At 33.5% G+C, this 17761-nt stretch overlaps 2 protein-coding genes across 3 annotated transcripts; both read left to right on the plus strand.

Moving 5' to 3' along the window:
* The first annotated feature begins 5595 nt into the window (after positions 1-5595).
* LOC141667458 (signal peptide peptidase-like 2) lies at positions 5596-12468 on the plus strand. Of its 2 annotated transcripts, none has more exons than XM_074473961.1 (14): positions 5596-5919; positions 6640-6798; positions 6891-7002; positions 7737-7856; positions 7967-8118; positions 8275-8457; positions 8616-8650; positions 9919-10075; positions 10244-10297; positions 10577-10669; positions 10786-10928; positions 11349-11419; positions 11892-11975; positions 12069-12468. In XM_074473961.1, exons 1-14 carry the CDS (start codon positions 5767-5769, stop codon positions 12191-12193), a joined length of 1641 nt encoding a protein of 546 aa, XP_074330062.1. In that variant the 5' UTR covers positions 5596-5766; the 3' UTR covers positions 12194-12468. The 2 variants fall into 2 exon arrangements, with proteins under 2 accessions (XP_074330062.1, XP_074330063.1); XM_074473962.1 differs by having other exon boundaries at positions 7764-7856.
* A 1978-nt stretch (positions 12469-14446) lies between these two features.
* On the plus strand, positions 14447-17528 carry LOC141666650 (aquaporin PIP1-3-like). The gene is made up of 4 exons (XM_074472770.1): positions 14447-15057; positions 15584-15882; positions 16943-17083; positions 17178-17528. Exons 1-4 carry the CDS (start codon positions 14730-14732, stop codon positions 17271-17273), a joined length of 864 nt encoding a protein of 287 aa, XP_074328871.1. The 5' UTR covers positions 14447-14729; the 3' UTR covers positions 17274-17528.
* Positions 17529-17761: the final 233 nt, after the last annotated feature.

Below are 17761 nucleotides of genomic sequence, written 5' to 3' on the forward strand. Positions count from 1 at the left end.
AGTAAAATTAAACACCATTTTTAAGGATTGGGGCAATCTGTCTTGACCTGTTTCCCTTGTGTTTCCATATATAATTGAACCACTTATGATCCTATCATTGTGTTGTATGCACAGCTAAATAACACAAAGGTGTAACATTTTGCACGATGCGGGTTCTCAAAAAATTCAAGATCCAAACTTAAAAAAAATAAAATCAAGATCCCAGGGAGTTAAAGTTTTTTGTATCACTGAATATTATAGGTGGTCATATTTCTAAAATTTTATTTTCTGTAATGCTCGTATTAAGATCTCCTCTATCTTTTGTAAAATTTGAAAAAGTTTTGTCAGCTAATCTTTGAAATAGCTATAAATCAAGAGAAAATACTGTGTACCTAAAATTGAATATCAAAACAGTTCAAAAATGTTTAGTGCATATTTTTATTTTTTATAATAAAAATTAATTATAATGTACACATTATATATTAATATCAATCTCACTAATTAAAATAATTTAAATTGAACAGTACAATTATTTTAGAACTCTTTTTATGCATAATTTTGGATCCCTAATCCTTCTAGTAAATCAATGATCCGGTCCTATGCACACAACAAACTACAACTACAAAGTGGACAGAGTACTAGATTAGACTAAATTTAGTAAACAGGACAGAAATGGAAGGGAATACACGTCCTTTGGGATTTCTTACAAAATATAATTTATATTTTAAAATTGAAAAATGTATATAAAGATTTTAACTTATAAATTATTTTAATATTTGGATAATTTTACATATAAATTACTTATAATTTGATAATGTGTTTAGTAAATTATAATTTACATGAATCTTTTTGTAACAAATAAAATATAAATTAAAAATTATATGAATTAATAATTGTAATAAATGCATATAAAATAAATAAATAAATTTAAACAAAAATAATAATTTCGAGATTAAATTATATAATAATTTATATTTAAATGAATATAGTAAATCGAATACCGGACTACTTGCTTGTAGAGGGCTAAAGGCTGTAGTGCACCGATCAGAATAAATAAACAAATTGCAACATGACAGGCTAAAAAAAGAAATAGAAAAACAGATGACAACAAAATAATTAAAAAATATGGAATGATAACTAGAATGTACCATTGCAACTAATTTCTATTTTTGAGCATAAATAGGGAAAGTGACCGGTTCACTCAATCTCCCAAATTGTAAACGGGTTTTGAGCCCATTTAAACTTAAATAGCATGTTCCCAATTAGACGCACAATTAGAGCATGTTCCCAATTAGATGCATCAAATTTCGAAGTTGGGGCAATAATTTTCTCACTAAGATATTCTTCCAATTCTGACTTTGTTGGCTCCACAATTCCACCACTCTCCCTAATAAAACTTTCATAATCATTCATGCCTTGTGGTGTCTGAGTCTGACCTTGTTCATTCATGAAATTAGTATCGGAAGAAAATACTTGACTTGTTTCATTTTTTTCCAAACTAATTTCCCTCTCTGCAAAGCAATATTCTTGATAAAGTTTAGTCAAAGAATTTGTTAAATAGGTCAGATTTTTTTTTTTCTGATTCTCCTGCCATTGGATAAAGGGTAGGAAAGCAAAAGGTTGGAAACTTCATCTTAAACCGTGGATCCATAACGGCACCGATTGACATTATTAGATTAGTTTCCCCCCAATATTTATCAAACTTCAATTTCATCTCTCGTGCCATCTCTCGAATATGAAAATTCGAGTGAATTATCATCTTGTCTATTACTTGCTTAACCAATCTGATTTCTGACAAAAATAAGTTAGAGGTCGGATATTGAGTCCCGGAAACAACCTTCGTTACATCACAAAAAACCTCAAGAAAAGAACACACACCTTCCACTCTTTCCCAATCTTCTTGACCAGGCACATAATCCCTAAACCCCCCATCAGATGTGGCATACATTGTGAAAACTTCTTTAAACTGAAGTGCACATGACAACATATTATATGTGAAGTTCCAACGAGTCGAAACATCTAGAATCAGTTTTTTATATTTAATGCCTAAAGCCAAACTAATTTCAGCGAATTTAATTCTCCGACCCTCCGAGGCAGCCACATATTTAACCCCATCACGTACTTTCCCAACAATTTCATCTATCGGATCTAACCCATCCTTGACACATAAATTTAAAATATGTGCACAGCAGCGAGCATGAAACAATTTACCATCAATTGATAATTTCTTTCTAACACTAAAAATTTGTTTCAAATTTCTTAAAGCAACATCGTCAGCCTTGGCATTATCCACGGTAATTGTACCAATTTATCAACTATGCCCCACTCATTCAAGCACTTAAATAAAGCCTCTGAAATCACATATCCTGTATGTGGGGGAGGAACATTACAAAAGTTAAGAACTCTCATATTGAGGTTCCAATTGGAATCAATCCAATGACCAGTTACAACCATGTATCCTAGTTTCTGATGAGATGAAGTCCACATATCAGTTGTAATATTTATCTTCCTAACAGATTTGAAAATTTCTTTTAACTTTCTTTTCTCAATTTCATAGGTACTGAAACAATCCTTCTTAACTGTTTGCCTATTTATCTTTTCCCAAAATGGAGTAGCTTTTCTCATTAAGACATCAAACATAAAACTCTCAGCGTGCCTAAAGGGTAATTCATTTACCAGAATATAATGAGAAACGACTTTTCTCATCTCAGAATGATCGTATTTAAAATTTAGAAGTGCTACCTCAGATGACTGTTCGTCGCTCGGTTGGAACTGCAGTTGCGTTTGACGTTTGTTTCCATGTGCAAGAACACACTTATCAACATGCCTATTAAACGACGTTGTGCTCCCCGTTTTACTAAATTTCATTGGATATATGCAGAGCTTGCACACAGCCATCTTCTCATTCTTCACCATAACAGTGTCCAAATAGGGCCAACATCGAGATTTTTTCTTTCTTTCCTTCTTTTGATATGGAATCTCAGTGTCCTGATTTGATTGTTGAGTTTCGACTTCCACAGTCTGACTTTTGCTTTGACCTTTTCTTTTCCTCGAAATCTCTTCTTGTTCAGGTTGCTCAGCAATGTTACCTTCATCAGCAGCAGTGTCTTCATATGGTGTTTCATCGCCTAGACTTCTTAAAGATTCTTGCTGAAATTCAGCATTTTCGGGAATGACTTCAAAACGAGGCTTTTTCCTTGCTGCCATTTCAACTTAAAGACCTACAATAAAACAAAGGGATAGATAAACAACACAAATCGATGATAAAAAAGAGGGATATATGAAATAATAATAGTAATTGAACTTGATAAACACACACACGCGTATATATAGTCAAAGAAATATGACTGAGAAGTGAGAGTGAGACTTACTGAATATGAATCTTATTCGAGTAAGAATATGAGAGTCGATTAGGAATCTGAGATTCGATTGATTCGATTGAGTTACAGTCTGAGAGGTGCGGGCGGTCTTGCTGCGGCTTTCCTGCTTTAGCATTTAGGATTTTAGGGTTTTAATTTTCAGAGTTCATACGTTAATTGGAGATGGACTGGGCCTGGGCCTGTAATTTAAATTTGGATTGGGCTTGTAAATCTTTAAAACAAATACAATTTTTAACTATTTCACGAGCTACTCGATAACAACTCGAAATCGAGTCGGTTTGTTAGTGCTCGATACCAGCTCGAGTTCGGCTCGTTTCATTAACGAGCTCGAACTCGAACAGAAATTTTGATCGATAAGGATGCTCGGCTCGGCTCGAGATCGTTAAGAAAAAAATAAAGTTCGGTTCGTTTATGTCAAAACTCGGCTCGACTCGATTCGTTTACAGCCCTACGTCCATCTACTCTCTCTATACTAAAACAGAGTACCGAGAATTTAAAAAGCAAAGCCCTCCATCTACTCTTACTACAGTAGAGTACAACTAATGTTATAATAGTTGCTCATATATTACACTATTATTCTTTGACAGTGTCATGTTTATTTAGGTGTTAACTTCTCATTTAATCTTATTTTTTATATTATTTTAAAATCTTCTCTCTCTTTACTAAAATTTATTATACTTCATTTCTGACTCATTAATCTCCAATCTCACTCTTCCCCATTTTTCATCCTCTCTGATTTTAATCACTGACCCATTTTTTTATTTTTTTTGACTAATTCATAATATTATAAAATTATAAGTAAAATTTGTAAAGAAAATATTTATATGACCTTTATTAAACATACACCAGAAAAAAATCGTATTATAAAAAGTATTAATATATAATATTTTCTTTAAAATTTATTTAAAATAATATTTTACTAAATCAACACATTCATTTTAAATAAATAAGATATTAACTGGGCCCGGGGTCTAATATAAGGCTCTGTTTTGGGAGTGCTTTTAAAAACTTCCCTGCCTTGAGAAAAAAGTGCTGGTGGAAAAAGTGTTTTCAGGAAAATTAGATGACTGTTTGGTAATTTTTTTTAATATATACATATTTTGAGATATAATATATAAAAATAATATTTTTGAGAAAGTTTAATGATAAAATTTCCAAACAACAGTTTTTAAAATTTAACAAATATTTTCTGAAAGATTTGATTTTCAGCAGAACCAATACGAATGGGGCCCAAGTATATTTCTAAACATTCAATCATATTAGATAAATAACACTCTAAAGGCCTGTTTGGCCACGGTTGACTTATAAGCCCGTAACTACATATAGCGTAACTATTTATCGAGCAGTGTGTACCTAACTTATTAGTCGGATTTTCAACTTATAAACTGATAAGTTAAATTTAGGAACGACGTACTTTTTCTCAACTTATTTTGATTTTTTACGTTTATATTAACTTTAATTTAAAAAAATATTTTTTTAAATGTTAATCTAACTAAAATTTATGAAATAATATGATAATATTTAAAAATTATTTATTTTAATTTATTTAAATAAAAAAAATTCTAACTTGTAAGTGAAATTATCCAAACACTTATATAACTTATAAGTATTTATCTACTTATCACTTATAATTTACTTATTCATTTTAAATCATTAATTACTTATTTTAAGATTTACCAAACGGGCACTAAGACATCATACTGTAGATTAGTAATACCTTTCAATTATAAATTGAAATTTTTTATCTATCTACTAATCAAATTAAAAATAATATTTTATATTAAATTAAAGTTGCATAACAAATTAAAAAAAATAGAAATTAGACATTTGCTCTAAATAAGTCAACCGCAATAATATATAATTAATCTATATATCAAATAAATATATTTTTATATGACAAAACATAAAAATTGATCACAACATCCAATATATCTATAAAACATATCAAATGTGCATATCAAAATGTAACACTCTTTCTATTTTCTTTTATTGTAAAATCAAAGTTTCTTAATTTTCTGTAACAGTTTACTCTTTTCTGATGAAATGAAACTAAAGCTTATGGTGTAACAAATATTGGGGGCATTTTTTGTTTAAAAAGACCAAAATTGAAATAAATGACTTTATCCGAAAGGAAGAAATGATAAGACCCACTTAAACGACACCGTTTTTGAGCTAGAGTCGGCACCTTACAAGAAACAAAGGTATATATATCATCAGAGACACTTGTAACTATGTTACAACTCCACATCGAATAGACTGACATCAACTCCTATCTCTATCACCTTAATTCAGTAGATCTCTTCTGCCCCTTTTCATTTCTTCTAGTTTGTTCACTACAAATAACCTCATTTCTCTTCAACTCTATTATACATATAAATATTGTTAGTTTTTTGATCAACTTGTAGTAATGGAATCAAAGGGACAAATGTGTTGGGTTATTGGGATGTTTGCTGTTATGTTAGTAATCTTGAACTCTGCGGCTACGGTTAGAGCTGGTGATATTGTTCATGATGATGCTTCTGCTCCCAAGAAGCCCGGTTGTGCAAACAAGTTTGTGCTGGTATAGTGCTTAATTCTTTGTTTTATTTCTAACCCATTTGATTTTTGTGTGAATACTGAATTGGGTGTTGTTTATTTTCTTGATTTGTGGTTTGATTAGTGGGTTTTGAGTTTTGTTTTGATAAAGTTTGGAGCTTTTTTAATTAAGTGGGATTAGATTGAGTTGGTGCAAGTAGATTAATTATGGTAAGTATTGAATTATTGTACCATCTTGTTTTGGTTATTATGCCTAGAAGTTTATGGACAATTTTTATATATTAAATACAATTCTTGGATTAAATATAGATTTTACTTTGTGCTTTTACTGGAAAAAGTATAAAAACTTTTTTAAAATAACTTTATAATGTGCTAGCGGAGTTATAAGATACAAGCAATTAGCAAGGGAGGAGTGAGAGGATGGTGGACTTGGGAGCATGACAAAGTCATCTGCTTCAGTTTGTTATAGACTTATAGTTTTTCCAATTGTTTTCTCGGGAAAAAAAATCATGGATTGGTTTAAAATGGGAAATAATTCTAACATAAATGTGACCCAGTGCACAAACTGAATTATTGCCTTATTGGGAATAAAGAGGCTGAGATATGTTCTTAATTACATACAATTTTATATTATGAAAGGTTGGACATGGGCTTAGTGTGTTTGAGTTGCAATTTCTCCCGTCTCAATATTCCAGTGATTTATCTTTGTATCATCTATGCATGAAATGGTCGTTTCTTGTGCCAGGTAAAAGTTCAAACTTTGATCGATGGAGTAGAAGGTGAACAGTTTGTAGGGGTTGGTGCTAGATTTGGAACGACTATCGTTTCAGATCAGAAAACTGCAAACATCAGCCGCCTTGCTTTATCAGATCCCCGGGACTGTTGTGTGCCACTGAAAAAGAAGGTATCTGTTTTAATCTTGCACGCATCAAAAAATTAGTACTCCTTTTTCATGTATAGTTATTGATAGCAATTGTAATGTTGGTTGGTTGTTAGCTTACTGGAGAGGTCATCATGGTGGATCGTGGAAACTGCAAATTTACAAAAAAAGCAAATGTTGCTCAAGCTGCTGGGGCTTCGGCTATTCTTGTGGTAAATAACCGAAGAGGTATTGTTTTTCTTTTTGCCGATTGGTGTTGAACTCTACCACTGCTGATTCTTATTAACAATTAGAAATATAGTTCTTTAAAGTTTTCTTGTGTTAATTAATTTTATGGAGTTGTGATGCATATGCATGAAGATCACTCACTAGTCTATAGCTATTCTTACACTGGTCGGGACTTCAATCTGTTGGCTTGAATATTTATTTTCAAGGATATCAATGTAGGTGGGAATATTCATATTGTCATATGAACTTTTGTAAGTGGTTCTGCGCAGTTTTCTGAAAATACAACATTAAGTATATTTTTATGCGAAGAAACTTACAAGTTTCCTATTAAAACCTGTTATATGTATTCTTTATTTCTGTCCTGCTAGGTAAAAACTAAATGAAGAAAGTCAGAAAACAAGATATGAATAAATTTAAATGATTCCTTGTGTAGGAGATTATTTGATTTATGCAGATATTAGGCAATTATTCAGATTGTTTTTATAGTGCTCGAAGGGGTTACAAGGAACTATAGATACCATCATTTAGTGGACGAGAGTGTTATTATAGACTTTTTGGGGGGTTCTCTTTATTGGGAAAAATCATGGTAATTCTTATACTTTTAGGCCCTGGATATTTGTTATCTACATTAACATAATATTATTGGTTCATATATAAGCTTTTGCGAAGCAGTAAAAGTCTGGATTTCTACTACTTATTATGTTCATGAGTCCTGATTTTTATTTCTTGAATAGAACTCTACAAGATGGTTTGTGATCCAGATGAAACTGATCTTGATATACACATACCTGCTGTGATGCTGCCACAAGATGCTGGTTCAAGCCTGGAGAAATTGATACTTGAAAGGTCATCAGGTAAGCTTTTAATTGTCTGCTTGGGCACGAATTCGTAGTTGCAATTTAAGATTGCACTACAAGTAAAATTGATACAAAGATAATGTCTGAAGTTTTTGGGATTTCTATAGTTTCTGTGCAGTTATTTTCTCCGCACAGACCTGCAGTTGATGTAGCAGAAGTATTCTTATGGCTGATGGCTGTCGGAACCATTGTATGTGCCTCTTATTGGTCGGCATGGAGTGCCAAAGAAGCATTTATTGAGCAGGACAAACTGCTAAAGGTTACCATTTTTTGTCAGAAACCAATATATAGATTGTTGCTCGCTTCTCCTGAGAGTAGTTTTCCACCATACTGCCCATGAGTGTGTGTGTGTGTGTTGATCTATACCATAAACTAATACATAAACCTTCCTAATATCATCACTTGGTTCTTGTAGGACGCTTCTGATGAACATTCACTGACAAAGGCTGTAGGAGTGAACAGTGTAGTGGAAGTAAACACGTTGTCAGCATTATTGTTTGTCGTCGTTGCTTCGTGTTTCTTGGTGATATTTTACAAAGTAATGTCCTACTGGTTTATAGAAGTCCTAGTGATTCTCTTTTGCCTAGGTGGTATAGAGGTATGAATAATTCTATTTTAGGTTTTCATGTTGTGTTTCTATGTGTTCCTATATTCTTTTTTTTAGATGCATGTATATTATACAGACATTTTCACTTAACAAACCTTATAACTCGAGGTTGTGACATTTAATCTGTCTTTGTTTGATTGTGTTTTCAGGGATTGCAAACTTGCTTAGTGGCCTTCTTATCTCGGTGCGATTTTCTCTCTTCGATTTCACTCCTCAACATTTGTTGTTCACCATACTTTGATAGTGTGCATTCCTCCACAATTAGTTTCATTTTGAGAGTCCTGTTACTTAATTTTTGATTTTTTTGCATTTGGATGGTTTATTGAGTTGCCATAATTACTAAAAATATCTGAAAGCACTAGATTTTATATAAACACTGTGATCACCATTGTAAATACAATTATTAACTTGTCAAATTTAACAAGAAGACCATGATAAGTGTTCAAGTATTAGATTAGGGTGGATTTGACCACATTTAGGTTCAAATTGCTGTGAGCTGAGATTTCCATGGAAAACTGTGATGCATCTGTGTTGGAAGATTCAGAAGTTAAACTTGAGGTAAGGGTCAGATGACATCTAGGTGCGACGCATATATGTGTGTGTACTGGGGGGGGGGGGGTTTACACGCGTAGGTCCTGGCTTTTAAAACATCAAAGATCTCTCGAAGGGGTGTAAATCTGGAAGATGAGATTCTGACTTTATGAAGTTTATACCTTAAACTTTGTAAATTAGGTTCCAGTTTGTGCAAAATGAGAAATGTCAGGTTACTAATTTTTTAATACGCATAGAAATGTACTACTAAATAGAGCTTCCACCCCCTCTCTACATATAATTATGTCAGGTAACTAATTTTCTCTGCTAAATGGCCAAAAGAAAATACACAGACAACTCCCCCCCTTACATATAATTATGTATTAAATTAGAAAGTCTTTGCATGATACAAATTGTGCAACATGCCTTCAGGGATTGGTTATCAATACTCCAATTAAACACTGATATATCCACTATAGGAGTAATTACAATTGGAGAAGCATCTAGAAAAACCGATATGTTAATATCTGCATGTAGGTAAAATGATTGAGTTTCCTTGTCAAGCACCTTAACTGCCTGGTTTGGAAAACAAATGTAATTTTACATTATCCAGGAAAGTAATAGTGTCCGGAATGCAATTTTTAGATCCTTTCTCGATTCTATTAAGCCATGGGTAATGAGAATAATTTCATTATCAACGTTGTGCAAATAACAAGGGTGTTTAACTAACTGGCTTTTTAGCACCCACAAACTAATATTAATTACATGTATAACTCCCGGTATAAAAGTTGGAGATACTAAGTACGAATTTTTGTTGGTTCTGTGTTGTGGCTACTTTCATCAATTTTGATATATATATTTTTCCATGTGGTTTACAAGTGGTCGTGCTCTAAAGTTAACTGAAAATATACTTTTCTCTAGGTGGTTTAAAAAGTCTGCAGAGTCGCTCACGAAAGTACCTCTCTTTGGAGCTGTCTCAAACCTTAGGCTGGCTGTATCTCCATTCTGTGTAGTTTTTGCTATTGTCTGGGCAGTGTATCGGGATGCTTCATATGCTTGGATAGGGCAAGATATTCTTGTAAGGATATATCTTCTTTTTTATTAATCCTAATCTGGTAGTCTTTATAAGTTTCATGGGACATTATTACAAGATGTCTCCTTGTTAAATTAATGATCAATTAATTGGGTCATACAACCAAATCTTTGGTAGTGGTACTTATACAGTTATGCTGCTTTCCTCAATCAGGGTATTGCATTGATAGTTACAGTGCTTCAAATTGTCCATGTTCCTAATCTCAAGGTAATTTTCATACTAATCTATAACTCCTCTCCCACAACTTTGTTCTCCATATTACACTTGATTGGGCTGAATTTCACCTCTATGATTGCAAGTGTTGCCTTCTGTAAAAACCTAAATTTTCTATTTCTTTTTATCTGCAAATAAAGTCACTTGGTCTTGCTTTATGCTTGAGAAACAACCTTAGTGATTGCAAGTGCTTACATATTTGTTTAAGTAAAAGCGTGCTCCGTCGAAATTTAATAATAAACACTCATTGTATAGTAATCTTCTTCTAATCAGGTGGCCGCAGTTCTTTTAACTCTTGCCTTTTTGTACGACATATTTTGGGTTTTCGTTTCCAAAATGTTATTCCATGAAAGTGTGATGATTGTGGTAAGTAATCTTTTCCCTGCTTCTGTAAAAGTTATTACAGATCGTACCCAACAATTAAAAGTCCTCGTGCTTTATATGGGTTGTAGAATAATCTTGGAATATTTATACATGTATAGGTAGCTCGTGGTGATGGGAGTGGAGAGGATGGTATTCCAATGCTGCTTAAAATCCCTCGCATGTTTGATCAGTGGGGCGGATATAGCGTCATCGGCTTTGGTGACATCCTCTTACCTGGATTGCTGATTACATTTTCACTTAGGTGACTCCAGCATCTGTTTATAGATCTATTTTCTTTATATGATCCAAAATATTTGAGATTTTATATGGTTATTAGAATACTGTTCGTGTTGCTATTCTTTTCATGATGGAATGAAGAAAACACAAGGAACAATGATACTTTACTAGTTTGAACTTTGAACCTTCTACATATAAAAGTTACTTTTTTGTAAGTGCTGTCATTAGAAATTGCAGTGTGCATCTAAATGTTTGCGTAATGGTTATCTTCAAAAGGTCATAATACTATTTGGAATATATTCATTCATTTATTATCTTTCTGGGCGGGATTATTATTTTAAGCGATAAATTGTAAATATGTAAACAGCATAGTGCTTAAAGTAACAATTTTCTTGGACATAAGATGCAACTTACTGGTTCCCCTAATATACATATTTTTACACAGGTACGATTGGCTGGCAAGTAAGACTCTTCGATCCGGATATTTTTTGTGGGCAATGTTTGCTTATGGACTTGGTAAGTATCAGTTTATATAAGATCAGAATTGGGATGCGGTTCAATGTTGTTCATGTTAGACATAATTTTCCCACCCGTTGTTGCGCTGGATATGTAAAATTTGACATGTCCCATGCATATCAAAGATTTAAAGGACCCATATATTTTTTTGGCACCATCATACATTAGATCTTGTGTAATATGTGGGCATGTGAATTGTGAGCACAGCAAAAAAATATATTATGTCATGCAAATAATAATAAAAAATCTTAGTGGTCCATGATGCTTGGCCACATATAAAATTCTTAATCCTCTATATGTATATATCTCACAGAACATCTGGTTCATTCGCCATCACCTATAAGCAGGCGTAATTTTTAAAGCAGCACACAAATTACTTTTTTGTGCAGTGTCATGTGTCCAGTTGTTCAATGCTATACAAAGCCATGTTAGTTTTATCACAAGATACTTAATTGAAGAATACACATTTCAGGTCTTCTGCTTACATATGTTGCATTAAACCTGATGGATGGTCATGGTCAGCCGGCTCTGCTATATATTGTCCCCTTCACACTCGGTAAATTTATCTTCATTGTCTCAAGTTCTGATGCAATTTTGCTTGATGAAACATAATTGGGACGCAGAATAATTGACATATCACAACATGCAGGCACATTTATGGTGTTGGGAAAGAAGAGAGGGGATTTGAACATCTTGTGGGCAAGGGGTGAACCGAACAGGTCCTGTCCACATTTCGGTCTTCAATCCAGTGATCACACCGATCAAGAAAAGTAAAACTTTTTTATCGTTAATCATGTACTATAGTATCTGCGTAGTATCTAGCAGATCATTAGTATTACTCTAAGAAAAAGATTGCTTATCAAAGGGTTGCAGACTAGCAGCTTTATGTACAAAGCCAGTGTAACGTGTTCCTTTCCTTTTCATTTTTAGATAATCAAACACACACACACACTTCTTGTCTTTGACAAGATCTGAATCTTGACCTCCGGTAAGGGAAATTGAGAGAATTACCAAGCAGCCAAGAGGTTGTTGGTAATACAAAATCTACCTTGGCATGGGTGAAAACTGATATATAGAGTTCCCGAAAAACATTTATGTACCGAAAATCACGACTGGAAGATGATTTTGTTAATGTCTCGGTGCATTATGTGAATATTTTGGGAGCTCTAGCATTTTGAAATATATAGCTGGTCTCATCTAACTGCCGCTGTCGACTCGAAGTCAAAACACCAAACTATTTGTTTAAGTTTACCAAACTGTTTGGCATTATATCTTGTTTTTGTTCTGGGAAAGTGTTTTGGAAGAACATTTTCATTGTTAAAAGCATGCTACATAATTTGTACACTCGAAAGCTCATTTATGGGTCGAAGAGTGGAACACCGGCGCCCATCTTTGGGGCATTAATTGTGAGAATGTTGGGGATAGTTGGGAATCGAACCTTAGGGCAACTCCAAGAATTTGGTCCAAATTTGGATCGAACCTCGGTCCAAATTTGGACCGAACCCCTCTCAGTTTCGATCCAAATTTGGACCGAACCTCTCTCACCCCTCTCCAACTCCAACAGTTTGGTCTAAATTTCGGTCCAAATCTCAAAATATTTATTTAAATATTTTAATGTCTTATAATAATAAATATATTATTTTTATATAATGTAAGATATTATTTTTATATTTTATTATTATTATTAATTACTTGGTTTATATTAAAATTGTTAATAAATGAATAATATAATTCTAATTAAACTTCAAATATATATGAAAAATAATTAACACGTTTAGTTATAATTTTTATAATAAAACCGTTAATAAAATATTACATTCAAATAAGAAAAGTACAAATATTAATTAAATCTTAAAATATCGTTAACTAATACTAATTCTCAGAATTAGTATATTTTTCTCACAAACGTTCTTTATCTCAAAGACTTTGAGGATCTGGAGGTCAAGGATCTCAAGGGCAATATTTTGACTATCTTGGAGGAAGTCGATTTAATTTGTCGGACTAAATTAATAATTTAGTTCTAATCGCATTTTCATTTATGTTGTGTTTCAAATTAAGTTTTATTTGTTATAATCTTTATTTTAATATTAGAATGTATTCGTAATTTGAATTCAAGAAATGCAATGATATTTATTTAATTACGTTTAAATATTTTTTTAATTTAAATTATTATCTAAATAAATAATAATAATATCCTAATATCGGTTAATTGCATTTATAAATACCCGAAATTAAAATTTTATGTAATAAACTAAAAGAAATACATTAAAAACTATTATTTTAATTTCGGCCCAAATTTGGACCGAGATTTAGGCCACTGTTGGGTGAATTTGGACCGAATCGGTCTAAATTTGAACCTTTACGCCACTCTTGGAGTTGGCCTTAGCCCTCCCGCCAGCCTAAGCTCTGATACCATGTTGAGTAATCAGCTTATCTAAAACCTTAAGATGTTAGAGGATGATCCCGAGAGGATCATATATTCAACATGTAAATATAAAAGAGGGCTGATTAATACTCTGGTGGGTGTTGTAATATCTAGCCCTGCACACAGAATTGCCTCGGCTTTAAGCTTTCCTAAAGTTAAACAGCTTTACTTTTTAAAATTAAAGATCATAATTTTTAATCATCAGTAACTGGGGGATTGTTTTATTATTGGTTGCTTCATGTATGTGATCAGAGTCTAATAATAACGGTGCTTTTGTTTTTTGATAAATTGTAAGATAGGAAACAGGGATCCTTTTGGAAAGTATTTATTTTGCAACTATGTTAAGCTAGTTCATATTTTTTGATTTCGGGAACATCCGGATAAAAATTGTTTTCACTCGCTGGAAAAATAATCTCTCGGCCTTCCTTTAATCGTTCTGCACAAATATTTAAAAGATTTATTTAGGCAAGTGATGGGCCATAACAACTACATTAATAAATGTCATTATCTTTAATCAAGAAATCAACAACACTGACACTCCTGTATAAGATAAGAAGAGAATGAAGTAGACAACTGTTTAAACCCTTGTCAGTATCATATTTGTGTACTTTCCTTCCAGAACTCCATTCTCTTATTTGTCTTTATTACTCAGCCTAGAACGCTCCTGCACTGTACAAGTACTTATCTTTAATTAACAACTAATTATTCCCACTAATCCAAGATTAGCTTAGAAGTTTCAAGAACTCTGACACACCCTACTTTACCTTTAAAATACTTCACCCTGAAGGCCTGAACCCTATTTTTACTCCCAAGTTCACAACTTTACTTTACTACATTGTGTCCAGAGAGATAGAGAGAGAGAGAGAGTGAGAGAGAGAGAGAGAGATGGAGGGTAAAGAAGAGGATGTTAAGCTTGGAGCTAACAAGTTCTCAGAGAGGCAACCAATAGGCACATCTGCACAAACGGATAAGGACTACAAGGAGCCACCACCAGCGCCATTGTTTGAGCCTGGTGAGCTCATTTCATGGTCCTTTTACAGGGCTGGTATTGCTGAGTTCATAGCCACTTTCTTGTTCTTGTATGTCACTGTTTTGACTGTTATGGGTGTGGCTAGGGCACCTAATAAGTGTGCATCTGTGGGTATTCAAGGAATTGCTTGGGCTTTTGGTGGTATGATTTTTGCCCTTGTTTACTGCACTGCTGGTATATCAGGTTTGTTCTCTTTCTCTCTCTCCCTTTCTCTCTCTCTCTCTCTCCCTCTCTCTCTCCCCCTCTCTCTCCCCCTCTCTCCCTCTCCCTCTCTCTCTTACTGTTTGTTCAAGATTTGTGTTATTATACTGGTTTAGGTGTTTTTACTGGTCCTCTATGTTTAATCTTTTTCTATTTCATTTTTTTCCATATTCTTGTATATTTGTGAATTTTTATGGTCCTTGTAAAGTTATTTCAGATATATTCTCCTAAACACATATATATTTGTTTATATATATGTATTCAATTAAAGGTGATGTAAAGAATTTATTAAGTTCACTAATCTGACTTAAAATTCCGGCAGGGGACTTGAAAAAATTACTTTTAGTTGGTTTTGTGAGAGATGTTGTGGAGTGTATATATATTTATTTATATATTTTCTGTATTTTGTGTTGTTTTTGCTTCTCTGAACTTGTGGTCTATCAAATTTGCAAATGATTGTTATCATGCTCTGTATTGATCGATTTTTATTGCCTGATGGAATGAACAGGAGGGCACATAAACCCAGCTGTGACCTTTGGGTTGTTTCTGGCTAGGAAGCTTTCTCTTACCAGGGCTCTGTTCTACATGGTGATGCAGTGCCTTGGTGCCATTTGTGGTGCTGGTGTTATCAAGGGCTTTGAGGGATCTTCAAAATTTGAACTCAATGGCGGTGGTGCTAATGTTGTGAACCATGGCTATACAAAGGGTGATGGACTTGGTGCTGAGATTGTTGGCACCTTTGTTCTTGTCTACACTGTCTTCTCTGCAACTGATGCTAAGAGAAATGCTAGAGACTCACATGTTCCAGTATGCATTCCACTGTCTCTTACATGTTACTCTGCATAATCTCAGTCTGCGTGTCTACTTATTTTTATTTGAATAAAAGCATACTAACTTTATAATACTGATCCTTCTATTAGTGATAAATGTACGGGTATGCAATATAAACAATATGGGTTTTTGTTTTGTTTGTAAACTGTTTGTTTCTTCTTTTGCTATTAGTCCTGTTTGTTTTTTATAAAATTTGTTTGATGTGCAGTGTTATTTTTAACTTAAAAAAATTAGAAGTTCCTAATAGTTACATCTCTCATCACAACAGTTTGTGTTTTGCAAATGCTGATTTATTTTGCCTATTCTCAAGATTTGTGGGAGCAGAGACCTATATACATGTTTTAGGGTCTTCTCATATGCCTTGTTTATTCCTTTTTGTTGCGCTAAATTGTTGTCGTGCAAATACTATTTGAATTGTTTCATCTTCGGTGCTTTGATGATTAATGAAACAAGAACATGAGTACTCTTCTTTGCTCTACATGGTCATACTAGTAATGTTTTAACAAATTTCTCACCTTCTCCCCATCAGAAGTGGCAGTAGGGTAATCACTCTTATGCCAATATCCAAATTTGACTTCTCATGTATCTTCTTTTCTAGGATGATATTGTTCTGTTCATGAGTTTTTGTTCTGTTATTGAGTTACTCGTGTCTTTAAAAAATTGGCTGCCACTACAAATTACGTTCGTCTTTTAAACAGATGGAACAGGTACGGATAGTGTCAGTATCTTAAATCTGTAGTTTAGGTGGCCTGAGTCTTAAGCCGCGGTAACATCTCTTTGTTTATCTTAAATCGCTTATGCTCTCCAGTGCGCCCTTTCATGAAAATACTTGTGTGCCTATGTCAACTTTTAGTCAATGCACCGGCAATTACTGTCTTGAGAATGACGAAAAACAATTGGTATGTAAGTGGCTTTTAAGAGGATTAAGCTTGTATGAAAATTCGACAACTATGATATTTGGACCCTCTACTAGAGATCTTCTCCCAAGTTTATGTTTCTGTAGCTTGCTTTTCAACTTCTGAATGATGATTTGCAGATATTGGCTCCACTTCCCATAGGATTCGCAGTGTTCTTGGTTCATTTGGCCACCATCCCCATCACAGGGACTGGTATTAACCCAGCTAGAAGTCTCGGTGCTGCCATCATTTACAACAAAGATCATGCATGGGATGATCATGTAAGTATTTTGTTAAACAAATTCGATTTTAATATATTTTTCCCCTTTATTAAACATGACCAGAACTAATACGCAATAAATATCTCATTTGTAGTGGGTCTTCTGGGTTGGCCCATTCATTGGCGCTGCTCTTGCTGCCTTGTACCACCAGATAGTTATCAGAGCCATTCCTTTCAAGAGCAGGCCTTGAGCCTCTTGTTTTCACATAGCTGTGCATTTCTCATCTCTTTTCTTGTCAGTTGTGTATTGCTCGTCTCAGTGGATGAACTGTGAGATGTTAATCATGTTGGTAAATTATCTATGCTGAAATTTGAAGTTGGATTGTTTGCTTAACTTGGATATTTCATGTTTTATCTTCTAGCTAAAACTGATCTGAACCAAGGTAGTATGGTTGAACTATGGTTTCATGACTATCTATTCATCCATCAGTGCTCTTGATTTACAATTTTTAAGTGCCCACCTACATGATTTTGATGCGGACATGGATAATATTATATTTATGTTGTATAGACGTTGGAATATAATTTCAGTTACTCAGAGTTATATTGACACTTATTCCTTGTTTATACCACAATCAAGCTCATATCTGAAACTTAGCCGTTGCTCCAAACAGATGAATGATGGGCAGGATAAAAGTTGTGTTAATCAATCTGTATATTTGTACTCTGTCATTTAAAC

The sequence above is a fragment of the Apium graveolens genome, chromosome 6 (genome assembly GCF_009905375.1).
Source record: "Apium graveolens cultivar Ventura chromosome 6, ASM990537v1, whole genome shotgun sequence".
Classification (NCBI taxonomy): Eukaryota; Viridiplantae; Streptophyta; class Magnoliopsida; order Apiales; family Apiaceae; genus Apium; species Apium graveolens.

What these genes read in the sequence shown, in the direction of transcription:
- LOC141666650 (XM_074472770.1), top strand. Translation starts at nt 14,730, where the DNA reads ATGGAGGGTAAAGAAGAGGATGTTAAGCTTGGAGCTAACAAGTTCTCA. An exon ending in CTGCACTGCTGGTATATCAG is followed by an intron (nt 15,058 to 15,583) that starts GTTTGTTCTCTT and finishes TGGAATGAACAG; the next exon opens with GAGGGCACATAAACCCAGCT. An exon ending in ATCATGCATGGGATGATCAT is followed by an intron (nt 17,084 to 17,177) that starts GTAAGTATTTTG and finishes TCTCATTTGTAG; the next exon opens with TGGGTCTTCTGGGTTGGCCC.
- LOC141667458 (XM_074473961.1), top strand. Translation starts at nt 5,767, where the DNA reads ATGGAATCAAAGGGACAAATGTGTTGGGTTATTGGGATGTTTGCTGTT. An exon ending in AGCAGGACAAACTGCTAAAG is followed by an intron (nt 8,119 to 8,274) that starts GTTACCATTTTT and finishes TGGTTCTTGTAG; the next exon opens with GACGCTTCTGATGAACATTC. An exon ending in GGATAGGGCAAGATATTCTT is followed by an intron (nt 10,076 to 10,243) that starts GTAAGGATATAT and finishes TTCCTCAATCAG; the next exon opens with GGTATTGCATTGATAGTTAC.